At 53.6% G+C, this 16,885-nt stretch overlaps 1 protein-coding gene across 1 annotated transcript; it reads right to left on the bottom strand.

The window, feature by feature from the left end:
- Positions 1 to 4,704: 4,704 nt before the first annotated feature.
- Positions 4,705 to 16,679, bottom strand: CLIC2 (chloride intracellular channel 2). Its single transcript, XM_026107807.2, has 6 exons — positions 16,425 to 16,679; positions 9,440 to 9,549; positions 8,864 to 8,989; positions 7,683 to 7,789; positions 6,720 to 6,901; positions 4,705 to 6,514 (listed from the first exon to the last, which is right to left on the bottom strand). The coding sequence occupies exons 1-6, from the start codon at positions 16,479 to 16,481 to the stop codon at positions 6,353 to 6,355; spliced, it is 744 nt and encodes a 247-aa protein (XP_025963592.1). The 5' UTR covers positions 16,482 to 16,679; the 3' UTR covers positions 4,705 to 6,352.
- Positions 16,680 to 16,885: the final 206 nt, after the last annotated feature.

Here is a 16,885-nt window from a genome sequence, read left to right as displayed (position 1 = left end):
GATCCTGTCATTAGAGAATGGGGCACCTGGTGCACATCAGCTCGAGATGCCCTTGTGGGGACGGCTTCATCACTGCCCTGTTTCTGCCATCAGAAGGGAAAATGGTGGAAGATGTATGGTGACCCTTGGGAAGCAATGTGGTGTGAAAAGGAAGTGTGGCTCTGTATGCTTTGTCCAAATGTCGTCCCCCATCTTCTGATCCCTGTTCAGCCTTGGCCAAACCCTACCAGGGGTATGGTCAGCCTGTACAGCCTTCCTTAGCCATTCCTCCCCCAGCACAGCAATGCCATGGTAAACAGTGGCGTTCTTTGAAATCCCAGACAAGCATTTTTCAAAGCTCCTTGTCAAGCATGACCGAGTGAAGATCAAACTGGGGAGAGAGCAGTGCCAATTGTCTCTTGTCATTACGATGAATAGCCAACCCAGAAGACAAGACAACACACCTGATAATAGCATATTGATTACAGAGAGTTGAATGAGGCTGGAGGACATAAAAGAGAGCCTCTTCACACTCCATCACTTACAGGCTCCTGGGCAATCGGTCACCGTTTGGCGGAGAGAGGATGCCTTCCCAGATGTTGGTAGTCACCTTGGCAGTACTGTTGGAGGCTTGCTGCATTAATGCTTATCCTGTCTACCCTGAAAGCAATGGCATCCAAGGTAAGGGCAACTAACTTGCATGTTTGTGCATGTAACCCAGGTGAGGTTTTTTTCCTTGTGCACCACTTTATGGCTGACAGACTGCTGGCTCAAATCATTTGGCCCATATCTAACGTTTCATGTGGGTTTGGCTGCTCCAGACATGCACAGTAGTGCAACTTCCTCCTTTTCTCTTTGGGCAGAAAGGTCTTCTGGCATGGGAAGGGGTTTCCCCAGTATTGTGTGGAGCATTGTACATCCAGTAGAGTTAAGCAGTTAGATCCCTAGGGTGATCAGGTTGAGCAGAAGACTAGCCCATTCCTGAGGGACTGCTTTGGCTGTTGTGATCTGCAGACAGCAGAGTTTGGGTGATGTGTTCAGGTATTCTGGGATGAGAGATGGAATTACCCTGGGAGTTAGCCAGTCTGGGGTGTACAGACAAAACAACCCTGTAGACTGGCTATCCTTCTGACTCCCGCTGTGGAGGTGAGGGAATCACAGCTCATGCGCAGAGCAAGGCGTGAACGCTAAGTAACCTTTGGGCTTGGGCAAGCTCCGTTCACAGTCACTGTGAGACTTGGCATCCCAATGCTGGATGCGTGCACAGTGTGCTGGAGGCTCTACCGCCGCTTGGTGCCCTGCTATGTGGTCACTTAAAGCAGGCCAGTGCCCCAAGGGGACTACAGGTAGCAGAGCCCGTGTCTGCTAGACTTTGGGGCTGATGACACCATTTGCATCCAAAGGTACACCTGGGGGAACTCTTTTCAAAAGGGGTATCTATGGCCCTGGTCTGTATGTGCTAGTGCTGACCAGTGAGTAAACACTTGTTTGGACACAGTGGGCTTCCTGATGTGGGAGAAGAGGTCATTTTGATAGGGAGCCTGAGCTCTAAAAGAAAGCGTGAGTTTAGCCCTATATCTCAGGGACTTCTGCAAGGCAGCAGAAACTGGTAACTGCTTGTACTCATGCTCTGATCCTGCCATGAGGTTGCAACCGTGGAACCTTGCATAGCCCACACAAGCGGGCCCCAGCTGAGGCATGTTGCCCAGCGTTTCTGGGAAACGAGCATGCACATGGGTTCTTCATGTCACTTGGCTGACTCATGGGGACTTCCGAAACTGCAGTAACTTGGCTGTATGTCTGAGGCAAGGAAAATATGTCCACAGCCAAGTTCTTAGGATTCCTCAGTTCCCAGAGCCCCTGATCCTGCAGAGATCAGTGGGAGCCTCCTGTGGGGTTGTGCATGGGCTCAGCAGACACTGGAAGAGCAACGGGTCAAAGGGGAAGATGTTGGAAAGCACCAGACACACTCGGTGGTTTCTAATTAAGCATAGCTAGACAACAGGGGGCTTGCTGCCTTAGTTTTCAACATGCACCTAACATTTCTTCCTGTGCTGACTTAGATTCTCCTTTCCTCAAAGCAAGACAGACAGGCTGTGAGACAAACTCAGCTGGGCAGGATTTGTGCTTGCATTTATCTGACATGCTGTTGGGATAAACAGAGTCTGGATTTAACCTTCCCAGACCTGCCAGTGCAGAAGCCTGGCTAAGCAAGGCCACTGGGGAATGCTGCCAGCCATCCTCCAAGGTTGAGGTGCCTTCAGAAGGCTCTTTTGTGATAATGGGAGCCCAGCAGCTAATGGTGACCCTTCCTCACTCGCCCATTGTGGTCATGCTGAAGGCAACACAGAGTAATTCATTCTCCCGTGCTGAGAAGGAGCCTTGCTCCCAGCTGTCTCACAGGCTGGCATTTTGACTCCCAGCCTAGGCCAGCATTCCTTTGCCAGATGAGGAGACAAAGATCCCCAGTCTTCCTCAAACAACCTACCTTTAATTCTTGGGAACCATAGTCAATGCTGTGTTCAGGCTCTCTGTCCCACTGCCCAAGGAGCAGGCACACCCCAAAGGAGCTGCTTTGTCCTTGTCACTGTCTCCTCCTTCAATCCAAACCTTATGCTGACAGATTTTAACCTGGAGGATAGTTCAATTAGCTTTGTGACTGACAGCAAGCCTTTGGCAGGGCTGCAGCCATCCGGGAACCTCAATTCAGCCCTGCCTGCACTGAGGGAAGGAATGAGATGTGTCTGGAAAGTGGGTCAGGGCCAAGCTGAGTCCTGGGACTCAGGACCAGCTGGACCAGGAGAGAGGGCTAGAGTGGGGGCATGTGTGGACAGAGATAGTCACTGGGATGCTCTCGAGGAGGAGGAGGCCTACATGCAGGATGAAGGAGTGCTACAGGATAGGTGGCCCCAGGGAGCATGGAGAGAAGTAGATGCTGGTGCCACGTCCACTCTTCCTCTCTCCTTCTCCTGAGACATGTTTTCTTGGTTCCTGTCCATCATGCCGGACTCACAGCCCCTGCCTGCTCGTGGCTTTTCATACGTATCTGTTTTTTTCAGGAAATAAAAACACTCTCCAGGAAGATGTTCCTGACCGCCTGGTGAGTAGGGGATGCTGCCCTGGCTTTGGGGAGAGTGGTCAAGGGGTACACTGCTGGGTAGGCGAGTCCTGTGAGCCAGCCCCCCCCCCAAGGTCCCAGAAAACGCTGTCCCTATAGACCTGCAAATTGGAGGCTGTCTTTTCTCAGAGGCCAGTGTTGGTGCCCACACTGCTTCCCTCCTCAGTGTGACAGCGAGGGGAGGGGCTTTGGGGGCTGGTTTCACTGGGTGTGCACTGCACACGTGTGATGGGGCTGGTGTGACCCTCTGCCATGGCAGGTGGAAGACCTCAAGGCAGTTCTCCGGAAGATAGTGGCAGTGAGTGAGCTCCAGAACCAGGGATTTGCCCAGGCAAACCAGGCCCCTCAACAGCCCAACAAGCGAGGTGAGTGCTGGCTCCCAGTGGGTCCTGGGGTCCAGCCGCATGAGGTCACCATGCTACAGAGGGCTGCTCTCATCTTACCACACCAGAAAGTGCTCTGCATAGCTGACCTGCAAAGGCTACACAGTGACTGGGGGCCAGGCGTGTGGTGGAGGGTGCCCATCTCAGGGGATGAGGGTGCCCATGGCCTGGGGTGGAGGGTACTCATTGTGTGGACTAAGGCAGAGCCACCCAGCTCCTGGGCTGTGCTCTTAGAACTGACTGCAGGGCTGAAGAGGAGTCCAGGAAAAGAGAGGGACGTCTCTCTTCATTTAAACTTTTCTGCTGTAGCTAAGCAGTGCTGCAGCCCCTCGCAAAGGTGCCTTTTCCTTTCCCTTCCAGCTTGCTTCTGGAAATACTGTGTCACCAAATGAGGGACACAAGAGGACCCCTGCCTGCCGCCTGGCTGCCAGCCTGCTCCATGACACCTCTACCCAAACAGCTGCCAGCTGGCCCCTCTGCATGTGACCCTGCCTGGCCACCACACCACGGTCTGCTCCAGTTTCCACAGAGCATTGAAAGGTCTCCGTTTCCTCTTGGTGGAAAAAGGAGAGGATCTGCAGCAGAGCAGGGGTGTCACAGGGAAGGCGAAACGTCCCATGAGGGTCCAGGGCCCAGGACAGGATGCTCCCCACAGCCACATGGCTGTCACCCTGCACATCAGGTGATCAGTGGGGCAAATTGCAGCCACAGCAAGGCAGAGCTGCTCTCACACCCTTCCAGGGGCTTGCAGGCCACCAGCAGGAAAATGGCACTGTGCAGGAAATGCACTTGCAGGCAAGTGCAGGAAATGGCACTGTGTAGAAAGGCAAAGTGCTGTCATTTCACTGAATAAATGTCTTGCAGCTGAGCACTGTGTCCTGGCTTGCTCCATCCCGTGGTTGCTCCATCTCCACATCGCACAGGGCCCTGTTTCTTCCCGCTGCTGTGCGCAGGATGTGGGTAGATCATGGCGAAGCACGTGAGCACCCCAGGAAGGGAATGTCTCTCCTGCAAGCAGGGCAGAGGTGCTGCAGGGCCCTCATGGCCACGTGCAGCCTGGTCATTCAGCAGTGCCAGGCTGGTGGAGACTGTGGGTTATGGCTTCACCTATGTTAAACCCCAAAAGGGTTTTCACCATGGGGAAGACCCCTCCTTCTCTCTAACCACTGAGGCTGCCTCCACGCTCTGCAGTCTTGGCCTGTGTGCAGACAACACACAAACAAGCACTATTAAAATAAAGTTTATTGCTGTTCTTAGTTAAAAAACAAACAAATAAACCAAAACCCATTAATAACAAAACCAGTCCCCAAACCCAGCACTATCAGAAGCAGGCTTGCAAGGACACATATTTTAGTGCAAAGAGGGAAGCGGTAGTGAGATCTGGAGGGTTTTTCTGCCATCTCTGTGTCTCCGCAGAGCCCGTTACACCCATATTACAGTATTTTTTGCCCACTGGCAAAAGTCTGGGGAGAGCTGGCTGAATTCATGCTGGCAGGAGCCCTGGGGAGCTGGAGGTATGTGACAGGGAAGGATGGGAAGTTATGGCCATGATGAGTGACTTTGATACCTCTTGCATCAAAGATGCTGGATGGGAAGGGAGAAAAAAAGAGCCAAGGACAGTGGGCTGGCACCAAACCTGCCCAGGTATGTCCTACAAAAACAATGCTTTGCAAACCAGTTTTTGCCTGCTCTCTCAGGCTGACTAGTCCTGGGGTGTGGAACCCACATGAATGTCCTACCCTATACCTCTCCAAATCAGACACCTTCAGTTTTGGTGGGAACTGGGGATGTGGTGGTGGAGTTGGATTTGCACGTGGCTGCATCTTCCATGGCGTTAGGTGAGTCAGAGACAGGTTTCTTAGCTCACAGGAGCTAGGTGGGACTTTACAGCCAGCTGCATGTGGATCTAGGTGCTTTCACTTCTTCTGGTACGCTCAGGAGGAATGCTCTGACACCAGTAGAGCCATGACTGCACCAGGCTGGTCTGCAAGGAGATCCCAACACACTCAGCAGATCCCTCTGCCCTGAGCCCTCTACAGAGGCCCCCATGCACCTCTTTCCCAACCTCTGGCACTCTCGTGCCAAGCATCATCCCCAGCATTGACATGTCCCTACATCCAAATGAGAATTAGATGCATGTTGCAATTCTTTGCCTTCAGCAGTAAGAGTAGCTAATCACTGCAATAAACTACCGAGTGCAGAACCTCTAGGTGTTTTCAGAGCTGACATGGATGCCTTGGTGGAAGAGACACCAGCTACAGATTCTACAGAAGAATGACTGGGCGAATTCAAACAGCTACAACTCCCATGAATTTGCGATGTGTTGGTATCCCTGGACACCTGGTTGCTTTCTCCTAAGTGTACAGGACTGCTGTGCCTGTGTGGGGCTGGCAGTTTGAGTGGCAGCCGTAGAGACCAGGGCCAGGCAGAGCAGGGCACAAGGTGCTCCTGCAGTTCCAGCAGTGGATGATATGGCAGTAGCTGGCAAGACTGTCTGGGAGATCTCATCTATTCCACCAAGGTGCCAATACAAAAGGCTAGTGCTCAGATTTTCCTATGATGGTGGTTCCAGGCCATACTGGCAATGCCAGAAGGAAATCTGTCTTTGGGGGATGGGGAAGTAGTTGCAACTGCAGCCAGGTAGTGACCAGTCCATATGCATGCTGATGGCATATCAGGGCTGCAGCCAGCCAACAGAGGAGGGGGGAACAGCAATGGCTGTGAAGCAAGGCATTGTTTCCAAAAGGCAGTGGCTAATGCCATAAACCCCCCTCCAGTTCCTCTCTCAGCCGGGGTGTGGTTGTGTCAGGACTACGGAGACATAGGGGGTCTGGACAGAGGCAGTGCTGCCGGCATGCTTCCAGCAGCCGCACTAGGTCATCTTCTTGGCAACGCTGGCATAGGTGCGCTCTATCTCTTCATCCGCTGGGCATGTATGGCTGAACTCATCGCAGGCATAGGCGTTGTGCAGGTAGCGCCAGACACCCGTCATGTCTGCTGGTATCTCAAAGTCACGGTACTTCTTGGCTGCGATCTAGAGTGGAGGGGGCAGGTAACAGAGGGGAGAGAGGGAGGCTGAGACTTGAGAAAGATTTGCTTCCCAGCTTGGGGGCAGCCAAAGGGGGGCCCCAGGGCCCCTGCTCACATCACCACCCCCAGGCCCTTTATCCTGTCCCATCACCACCTCCTGGGGTGGGTGCCCTCTGTTTCGGTCCTGGGAGTGCAGCCAGTGCTATTACCTTGATGATGTGCAGTTTGGGCAGGAGGTTGCAGTCAGCTAGTGTCAGGTGGTCTCCATCCAGGAATTTTCTCTTGGAGACAGTGACATCCTCCATGCTGTCCTGATCAATCTCCTCAGGGAGAGGGGTGTTCAGGTAGAGATCCAGGCGATGAAACTCCCGCAGCAAAGCCTTCTCGAAATCTGGGTGGGCAGGAAAACACTCGGTCAGCCTGCAACACCCAGTTCCAGTGGTCCCCCTAAGCTCCCAGCACAGCCCCAGGCTCAGAACTGTACCAGACCTTCTGACCAAGTTGCTGAGCCTCTTTGTGTATGGGCATGAAGTCCTCTGGGCCAAGCCAGCAGTACACAGAGCTGGACCCTTGCCAGGGCCTCTTCTGCCAGGCGGCAGAGAATGCACAACACAAACTCTGGGAGCAGGGCTGTAGGGTGACATGCATCTAAGCGCTGGTCGTGTTCCAGATTATTAGACCTGATGGGCCTCTGCTCTGCTAACTGGAGCCAAAAGCTGGGACCAGCACAGCAGCATCCCCCTGGGGCTTGACCTCCAGGATGTGCTTTCCGCAGCAGGGCAGGCTGCCAGGAGTCCTGGCTTCTGGCTAGCGTCTGCACACAGCTCTGCATTTGTCGGGGTCATTGGCCCCAAGGAGTGCAGAGGGAACATCAGGACTGCCTCCATCCTTCCTGCCTGCTCTTCCGCTTGCCATGGCGGCTTTACAACACACCCGAGGCAGCAGGAACCCCAGCCTGGTAGCAGGATTTACCTCTCAGCAAACAAGATGCTTTCCAACAAAAGTACTGCTCCCCCAGCAAGGTAGATTGACAGCCCTCTTCCCCACGAGGCCCTTCCTCTGAGGGCTGGTGTACGCTGGGAGCCTGCCTCAGCAGCATGGCTCCCCCCAGCCACAACCACGAGCTGTTCACAGACATAGGGGACCCTGCACCCCCAGCCGAAGTTTCTTACTGATATTTGCTTCCTTGCGTGGATTCTTGATGTATGCTGAGAACTTGGCAAAGATGTCACTACCAACATCGAAGGACTCCTTGTATTTGGGGCTCAAGTGCGGATACCTTTAAAGAGATGCTTCTGTCAGCACAGACAAGGACAGACTCAGAGATGCATGGTCCTTAATGATAATCAGCTGCATCATCTCCAGAACTGTGGTTCCTGGCATTGGTACTGGTGGTTGCAGGTGCAGCTCAGCCAGATGTGGGTGTATTGTGAACCTTTAAGTGATTGCAGTTGCCTCCCTAGGAGCTGTAACCTATTCTTGGGTGTTTGTTATAGGAAAATCATACTGCAGTAACTCCAGATTAGGGTTAGAGAGCCCCAGAGCAGGCTTCTGCTTGCAGACTGGGGTCGCTCACAGCAGCTCTGGCTCAGCCTGGAGGATGCATGCCGGAACAAGAGGGGCCTGGAGAAGCCAGAAACTCACATGACTTCCTCAGGGAAGGGTTTTTGGTTGCTGAGGTGTCCCAGAGTGCACTGCAAGGGCAGACATGTCTGAGGAACTGAGTGAAAGATGTATTTGAAAGCTCCATTTCACACTCAGCAGCAGGACTGCAGCTCTTCTGTTCAGCTCAGAGAGACTATTCCCTCCCCAGCAACCCTCTGGGCCAGCTGCACTCCCACATTCAAGCAGAGGTGTTTTCTTTGACTAAGCTGAATGCAGCAGATAAAAGCAGGCAAAAGGGGTCTCACACTCCCATGTACTCTTTGACACCAGCTGCTGTTGATGGCTGCAAAACCAACAGCACGACCTCCCTGGGGCTCTTAGCCTGCACACCTGCAAGCAACATCCCCCCACTCCCCTGCTCCTTCCCCTTCTGCCTGCATGGAGGCACCAGACAATACACTTCCTCCCATTGTTTTCTCTCCCAGGCTGCCCTGCTTCCTTGCAGCCTAACCTACCGCAGGGAAGACACACAGCTCCTCAGCATTGCAAGCCCTGGTCCTGCAGGGCAAGGTCCCACGAGGGTGCAGGAGTGTGGCCAGACGTCAGATGGGCCAAGAGCTGGCACCCCCGTGCTGGTTTCCAGGCACCTCCCACCACCCTGCCTTGTTTTTCCCGTCTGCCAAACACTACTCAATGCTACTAAGTGCCCTCCAGGCCCTGGAAGGGGGAAGGCATAAGTTATAATTACGTGGGTGGGCCAAGGGTCTGCTCCAGGAACTCCTCAATCTTAATGAAGTCTGTTTTCAGCTCCTTGTTGAACAGCAAGAAGGGTGGGTTGGTGCCTGGTGCTAAATCTTTTAGCTCTTCGGGTTTCCTGGAACAAAGAAAATAAGTGGACTCAATGCCTGCAGACTTTCTGCACCAGCCAGTTTCCCTGGAGCAATGAACGAGACCTGGATGGGCACGTGGGAGGGCACAGGGCCAGGATTATCCCCGTCTACATGCTCTTGCACGCAAATCCAGCAGGGCAGGTAGCTGTTGTCCTTGTGTGCACTTGCATGTGGATAGAGCTCTGTGGTGGCCCATCCCATGCATCTGAGCAGTGCGGTTATTGCGCAGGCAGGGGAACGTGAGGCAGGAATTGTGACTGCTCTCCCTCTTACAGTGACGCTCCAGTGTGGGGCAAGGTGCAGGGCCAGGGCAGCCCATGCTGGCAGCGGTGCTTTTGGGAGGGAGGAAAGCACTGACAGAGGAGAGCTGAGCCATGGGCTGTCTCACCATACAGGTTCTGGTGGGACAAAGCTGTGTTGTGGTCTTGTCTCACCTGGTCATGTCCACTGTGGTCACATTGAACTTGACTCCTTTGAGCCACAGCACCATGAAGAGGCGCTGACAAAAGGGGCAATTTCCAATGTTTTCTCCATCCAGACCAGCCTGTAGGGAAAGCAGAAAAAACAGGGATTTAACCCAACATCCAGGCCCCATACCTAGGGCACTCCCGGGGTGCACTGAACAGTCCCTCAGAGAAGGCAGCTCTATACCACTGCAGTACCCCACAGTCTTCCATCCAGATCTGCAGGACCTCTCCTCCCCCTTTTGTTTTCAGACAAGACTTAAGCAGACTTTGAGATTTGGGGTGCTGGCACGGAGTCTTGTGACAGCAGAGATTTTATTAAAGGGTCCATCTTTATCTATCTATCTATCTGTCTGTCTACCTACCTTCCATCTAACATGTGCCTTTGGGCCTGGCTGCTGTGTCCTGAATGCATGTGTCAGGTTCGTGAATGCAGAACACCAGGGCAAAGGGGCCAAACCCTCTTGACTGGGCTCTGTCTTTGCAAAGCCCCAGCCCAGAAAGCTGGGCTGTCTGGAGTTGGAGAACTGCTGGAGCTGAGCTCAGGAGAAAGGCATCCAGAGGGCATGGCCTGAGCCCTAGCCCAAGTCAGTGTGCCCTTCAGGTAGCCCATTAAAGTAGCTCTGCCCTGCAAATTGATCCCAGGCGGGCCCTGTTTTGGAGCTGCAGCTGACAGTTGTGTTGGGAGGCCTCAGCTGTAGCAGCCTGCCTTCTTGAGCCATGGTCCTGCTGCTACTGGAAAATGCTGGAGACTGTCCTCAGGATGGCCGAGGTCGGATCTTTCCCGGCGATGTGAGATAAAGCAGGGAGGAGGAGGAGGATGCTGGGGGAAGGAGGTGGAGGGTGATTGATAATAGATGGGAGAGGAAGGGAGGGCCTATTTGGCTGGAAGTCCAGATTCAAGAGGGTGGACACAAAGGGAAATGTGCTCATGCTTGCCAGGAAGAGTGGTTTGTTTTTGTGTGCTGTTAGCGTCCGACTCTTTTTCTTTTGTGTTTAAAGAGCCCAAACATAAATTCCCCAGGCTGAGGATGGCCAAAAGCCGCACAAACAGCTTCCTTCACCTCTGTGAGGAGAAGGGCTGCGGGAGCATGGCCTGGGAACTGCACGGCTTCCAGCTTCATCTACCAGATGGGAACTGTGCTCTTGCCCTGCTACCAGATTGGCAAAGTGTCGGCAGCTGCACCAGCTCCTAGTCAGAAGTCCACCCTTGCCCATGTGGAGGTGAATCTGCACTCACCATCCCACCTAATATCAATGGGAAAGGGAGCCACATGTCCATTTCTGAAGTTTCAATCTTCTGCACACAGTGCCCTTCAGTCACTCTGTGTCAACAGGGCCATGATGTTTCAGCAATCCAAGCACATTATCTCAGGAGGCTGTTCTGTGACCTGTTTTTCTGCAGGGTATTTTAAACTCCAGGATGAAGTCAAACAGCACTGAGGACACTGGAGAGCAGGGAGCTTGGACAACCTGTCTGAGTCCCATTAGGGTTCCCTCAGGGTTTTGGCCATCTGATGCCAATTCAGTAATCCCAAGGGAAAGCAGAGGTAGATGGAGTGAAGCCATTTGCAGGCCAATTTCCTTGCTAAGTAGTAGCTGAAAATATCAATAGTCTTTGTAAAAAGCACTGAAGCTCCTTATGAGGAAATTGCTCTAGAGGAACCAGGCAGGTCCTCCTAAGCACATGAAGACTGGCTCAGATGCTGCTCAGAGCAGGGAACTGCACCATGAGACGAAAGGAAAAATGGCTCACAGGAAACGCAGTTTGTTTAAGAGAATAAACTAATTTCCCAGCTGCATCTGCGCAGTAGCCCTCCAGCTTGTGTGGCAGCTCCAGTACTGCAGAGAGGATCAGCACAGGTCGCTCAGCTCCTTTGTGGAGGGATGCTGTTCCCACAGAGTGGCATGTGTTTGGTACATCTCCTGGCATGGGACATGCAGCAAATGAACTGCAGAGGGAATGGCTTGTGGCCCATGGCTTCTTGATAACCTTTGATTTCTGACTGTCCAGAAAAGTGGCAGGAAAGCAGAAGTTCAGAGGCGAAGCAGGAAGATGATAAGATTTTGGAGGATCTAGTGGAATTGAAAGAAGTCAAGTAGCTGCAGGCAAGAATAACATCCCTGGAAACCTTTAGACACTAGAACACTCAGCTCCTTCGGGAGAGATACACTGGCCTAAAACTCACTCTAAAGAAGGCGGTAGACTAAATCAAAACAAGAAAACACTAACACTCAAAGTGGTCAGGTGGAGGTTATGGTTTGCTTTTCAACTAGGCCAAAAGCAGCCATCCTTTCAAAACAATGCAAATGCTTTCTAACGACTATTTCTCATTCTCATTTGTCATGAAATCATGCTCATGAGAAAAAAACGGTATGTTCCTTTGCTCAAATTTCCTATGGGATAAACCCTGAAGTGAGGGTATCATGTGAGAGTCCTGAGCATCAGCATGTTTTCACCGGTGTGTAAGGCCCTGCAGGGGCTGAAGAGCCATCCCTCCTCTGCACACGTATGGCATTGGGGCTGGCTGTCACCAGAGCGAACTGTCTATAGAAATGGAGCTAGGAAGAAGGGGAGGAATGGGGTATGTGCTAGTTAGACCAGCAGGTAAAGCCCAGCCTGAGGGTATGCATTCAGCACATCCACCTGTGCCCTTTTCCTCCTGTCTTTTAAGACCCATCACAGAAGGGAATTTGGCCTGTTGATGCTACTTGCTGATTGTTAATTAGAAAAAGAAAATCTATGAAGATGCAGTCTGAACGGCATACCAGGGTCACTGACAACACTTAGAGCCCTGATCCCAGTGTGCCCCAGGGCCTATGGATGTTTGCTGGCTCTTCCTCGCATCACTTGCTCCGACTGCAGCACGCCAGAGCCCTCAGAAAAGCTCTCTGAAAGCGTGGGCCCTCTTGCCACCAAGCCAGGGCACTGGGCTGTGCAGCGGGAGCTGTGAGTCCACCAGAGTTGTTCCTGGGTGGTTTCTGCCCAGGAGCCAGTTTGGCACAAAGGTCATAAATCACTGATCTGCTTCCTGTGTCAGCTTCTGACAAATGAGAATTGAGTTGTAACGGATAAAATGGTGTATCAAATGTCCTGCAGGGGAGCTGGAGGGGAGATAATCAGAAAATAGCCACAAGGGCTGACCTGCTCTCATACCAATGGGTATCTCTACTGCCCTTCCCCAGTCCATCATCCATGGCAGTTACAAGTCCAAACTAGCACTGTCTTTTGAAGCATCTCCAAGACCAACAGTTCAGAAGGTGCTTTTGTGGCTGCCCTGCATGAGGACCAACTGCTAAGTGGACCATGAATTTCACACTTTCTTCTTGTTCCCCTGAGACGTCCCTCACTGGGGGCAGAGCCGCACAGGGTGGCAGAAGAGGGGAGCGGGCTGGTTGTGCTCCCCCTCGCTTTCCTCCATCGGTACGAGGCTGGTGAGTGAGAGGGCTTAATTGCAGATTGTCTTGTCAACCGCACCGGAGCTGCTGTGCTGAGCCAACGCAACGAGTGGCCCTGTGTCAGGTGGAGTTGTGCAAGGCACATGGGGGAATGGCAGTGGTGGACAGGGCAGCAGGAGCGGACTGGGTGTCCCTCAGCAGGGACGGCGCTGCTCCGACCCAGGCTGGCTGTGCTGGCCCGTCTCAGGCCTCTCCACAATTGCCTTGTAACTCCAACCTCTGAACAGCTCAGGGTGTTTTTCCCACTTGTCTTTTAAAAACAGAAAGGTGGGTGATTTTAGATCAGAAAGAAAGGAAAATCAGGATAGCCCCTGCAAAAAAAAAATTAAGCCGGGCTCATTCTAGGATGCTCAGAGCCAAATCTTTATCGGAGGGAAATGGGGGCAGTTCCGCCAGTGCTTGGGCACTGCCCAGAGGCAAAGTCTTGGCCCGGGCAAGCCCAGAGAGCAGTGACACCACGCCATGGCCCTGGAGCACACTGCTCGCCCAGCCACCTTCAGGAACTAGGGAGCTCAGAGGAAAGAGGTTTGGAGAAACTTGCAGCCATGTGCTTTCCTTTCTAAGCAAAGCCCAAGCTGCAAGGAGGGGAAGTCTCTGCTCTCTGCTTCCTTCTGCAGAGAGCACCTCTTCCCCTGCTGCAGCCTGGCACCCCAGGCTGGGGGAAGGCAGAGCCTGCAGCAATCCCGGGCTGACTTTCCTCACTGGTGTCCTTTCAAGCCCTCCAGTCCTTCCCTGGGAGGATGGAAGTGCAGAACCATCACAGCACAATGATGGGAAAAAAACAGCTCTGTCCTGGGTTTCCAAACCCCCTCCCCCTGGGCAAGCCAGTGTGGGGCTGCTTTATGGGATGCAGCTGGGCATACGCCTCTGGATCCACAGCCGGGTACAGAAGTGATGCCACTGAGGGTTGCTGAATGCCTGGCTGTGGAGGTGTAGCTGGCATGGGATGGGGGATTTTGGTCTTTTGGGGTCTGCGCTGGTCTCTGTAGTAAAGGCTACCAGTGGGCTAGAGGTGGGCAGATGAGTGGGACAGAGGGGGAGGCTTGGGCCAGCACAGTTTTTCCAGGGAGGTACACGCTTTTAGCGATAACTCTGCACCTTTTCAGGCATCATAGCACAAGATGTTAAACACCCAAAGTTGCTTAGAAGCCCCCGTGTTTCCTTCCTCGGTGAAACAGCATGAAACATGGTGGGAGGAGGGAGGCGACAAGTGTGTCTGGAGCACTGCTGACACTGTCTAGATCCGCTCAACACCCACCCAGTCCTCCATGGCCTGCCCACAATTCCTATGGCTACCAAGAAAATCGGAAAGCAGTCTTGGGTTTGGCTAAACTCCTCACGGGACTAAGCATAAGGGACAGACCCTCCTCCCGATGGCACCAGGCAGGGAGATGCTCGCCTGCCTGCCACCCCGAGGACTGCCGCCACGTGGGATGGCTGGATCGTGCTCCCTGGGGAAAGCATGCGTGCGACTGACTTCACCGGTGCGGGGCTTTCTCCAGTGGGACGTGCCCGCACACGGCCTGCCACAGCAGCCGGGCAGCGATTACGCCAGCAAGCAATACCCCGGGCCCTTCCCAGCGTTTGAAGATGACGAGGGGGGGAGTATGAGAAATTATTAATCGGCTCTTGGGAACTGCCACCCCCAGATCCAAAGGCAATGTAGGGAGCTGCCAAGTTAATTTAGCATTTGCTGAAAGCTCTGCCAGGTCCCAGGAAGGTGTTGCGCGCTGGTGCATGCTTGAAGCCAGAGTGTTCACATGAGCACTGGCTCGCCGGCAGCACCCATCCCAGGAACGCCGTGATTTGTGGCTGTCACCATGGACACCAGCAGTGGCGTCTCAGGGGACAGATTGCAGCCTGGGAGATGTGTGGGGTGCCCGTGACACCTCATAGCACAGTGGGGTGCCTGTTTGCTCAACCCCTTCTGGATCTGACATGATTTCAGTAAATCTGTGTCCTGAAGAGTAGGAGAATGAGACACGGCATCAATTTGTCTGTTAACTTGTCAGAGGGGGTTTTCAGAGCTAAATTAAGATTTAGGGGAAGTCCTGCTAAGCTGCTGCTTTGTTTTCTGTTTCTCTTCCCCATGAAACCCCCTTAAGCCTTCTGCAGCCATTACAGTAACTTTGTGTATCATTTTCCTTTTTGCCCCAGACACCCTGGGGGGGAAAGTAGTCTGTAAGCAGAGAATTTGAGACCTGCGTTACATTCACAAAGAAAATACACTTGCCTAGATTCAACCTTGCGAAGCTCAGCATCTGGCAACTATCCTTGTGGCCACAGCTTCAGCAAGGGAATGGGAGAGACTTTCTCCTGCTAAGGCACAGATAATCTTTTCTGACAAACATTTAATTCCAGCTACATCCCTCTGCGAGCAAGGCCCTAGGGTGCAGTGCCAACGCGGACCCGCACCCAGCACTGGTGGGGGATGGCAGGCGCCTGTACCAGTGAAACCAGCTCTTTTGGGCAGATGCCGTGGTCCTTTCAGACCCCAAGCTGTCTCGGTAGCAGGGGAGTGAAGGCTGCACAGCTCACAGTGGTTTGCTGCCCAGAAGTTAAAAAGCTGCTTGGAGAACTGCCCTTCGCACTGTGACATGGTGGCACACAGTGGCATCGCTCTTCCCCCACTCGCCTGCAACACAACAGCGTGCCTGGGGCCACGTCCTGTCCCGGGGCCTCTCTGCCACCGCCACTCGCATACACGCTTGTGCGGAGTTCGGCTGTCAGCCCTGGCTCCTCTCTTTCTATTCCCTGCATGTTCGCTGCGAATGTTTGGAACAGGAGTGTTGAAATGTTCCAGAGGAAGTATCTGAAAAGTTGCTTAACAGAGGAAAAAACATTTCCAGCGAATAATCCCCTAGGGCTGACCTAAGAAGCTGTCCCATCCCTCCCCATCCGCCCACACGCGGGCACTCGCACAGGCTCCCAAAGCCTTCCAGGGTCTGTTTCACAACTCCTGCTCAAAGGAAAAACTGAAGTAGCTGCTCCGTTTCATTACGGCACTCCTGCTTGCTTTTCCTGGGCTGAGACTTGTCTTATCTGGGTTTCAAGAGGCACACGTGCGCCTGCCCCGCTCCTTCATTACGACCGCTGCCAGCAGCACGGCTCCCCAGAGGGAGGTGACCCCACGAAAGCTACCGCAGCATCCAGGGCTGGATGCCGCCAGGCTCCCCAGGGGGAGCGGAGTGGGCACAACACCCTGCCTCTGCCCAAGCCAAAGTGTCCCTGGCACCCTTGCTGCCGGGCTCCGGGCATCCTGCGTGCCCAGGCTCTGGGAACAGGCGGGTGAATTCAGGCAGATTAGCCCATTTTCATGGCAAACAACCCTCAGTTTGGCACTCTTCTCCAGACTCTGGAAGACTCTCACAAACTTCCACCGCCTGAAACCAGCTGGCAATTAATGATGCCTTGGGCAAAGACAGGCTACAGCCTGCCCGCCTGGGATAAGCCCGTAGGCAGCAGCTAATGAGCAAACGCGCCTCGGGGAACTCACCTTCACAAAAAGCTCAATCTCAGGCTCCTTTTTGGGACTGTGCTGCTGATTCTCCATCCTGGTGGAATGGGGGAACCGTTGGCTGCTCACTGCTGGGGTGAGTTGATCTGTTCTCTGCTAAGCGCCCCTGCGTGAACTGGAGGGAGGCTTTCTGAGGGCAGATGTCTTGAACACCTCTGTTTCACTCCCTCCCCTGCGGAGTGCTGTGGCTTGCCTTTTCCTTCCTTTTGAAGTGGGGAGGAGCAATGGGGTGTATGCAGTGACCTGCTAGAGGGGTGGGGGGAACTGCAGAGGCCTCCCAGCCGTGACTCAGCACCAGTCTATCTGGATGCATTCACAGGTCCCGTTCCAGTCTATCAAACTAGTCCAGGCGCTGCCCTGGAGACTCCAAGCAGTGGGCTCGCGGCCCAGAAAGACCCGTCACTGCTGCTGTAATCGCTGAGCTGGGAGAGTGGGTTTTT

This window comes from Dromaius novaehollandiae, chromosome 11 (assembly GCF_036370855.1).
Source record: "Dromaius novaehollandiae isolate bDroNov1 chromosome 11, bDroNov1.hap1, whole genome shotgun sequence".
In the NCBI taxonomy this organism is placed as follows: Eukaryota; Metazoa; Chordata; class Aves; order Casuariiformes; family Dromaiidae; genus Dromaius; species Dromaius novaehollandiae.
Note: the sequence above shows the minus strand (reverse complement) of the source record. Positions and strands in the feature narration are given on the sequence as shown.

What these genes read in the sequence shown, in the direction of transcription:
- CLIC2 (XM_026107807.2), bottom strand. Translation starts at nt 16,481, where the DNA reads ATGGAGAATCAGCAGCACAGTCCCAAAAAGGAGCCTGAGATTGAGCTT. An exon ending in ACCACAGTGGACATGACCAG is followed by an intron (nt 8,990 to 9,439) that starts GTGAGACAAGAC and finishes TCTTTGTTCCAG; the next exon opens with GAAACCCGAAGAGCTAAAAG. An exon ending in CCAAACTGCACATCATCAAG is followed by an intron (nt 6,515 to 6,719) that starts GTAATAGCACTG and finishes CCTCCACTCTAG; the next exon opens with ATCGCAGCCAAGAAGTACCG.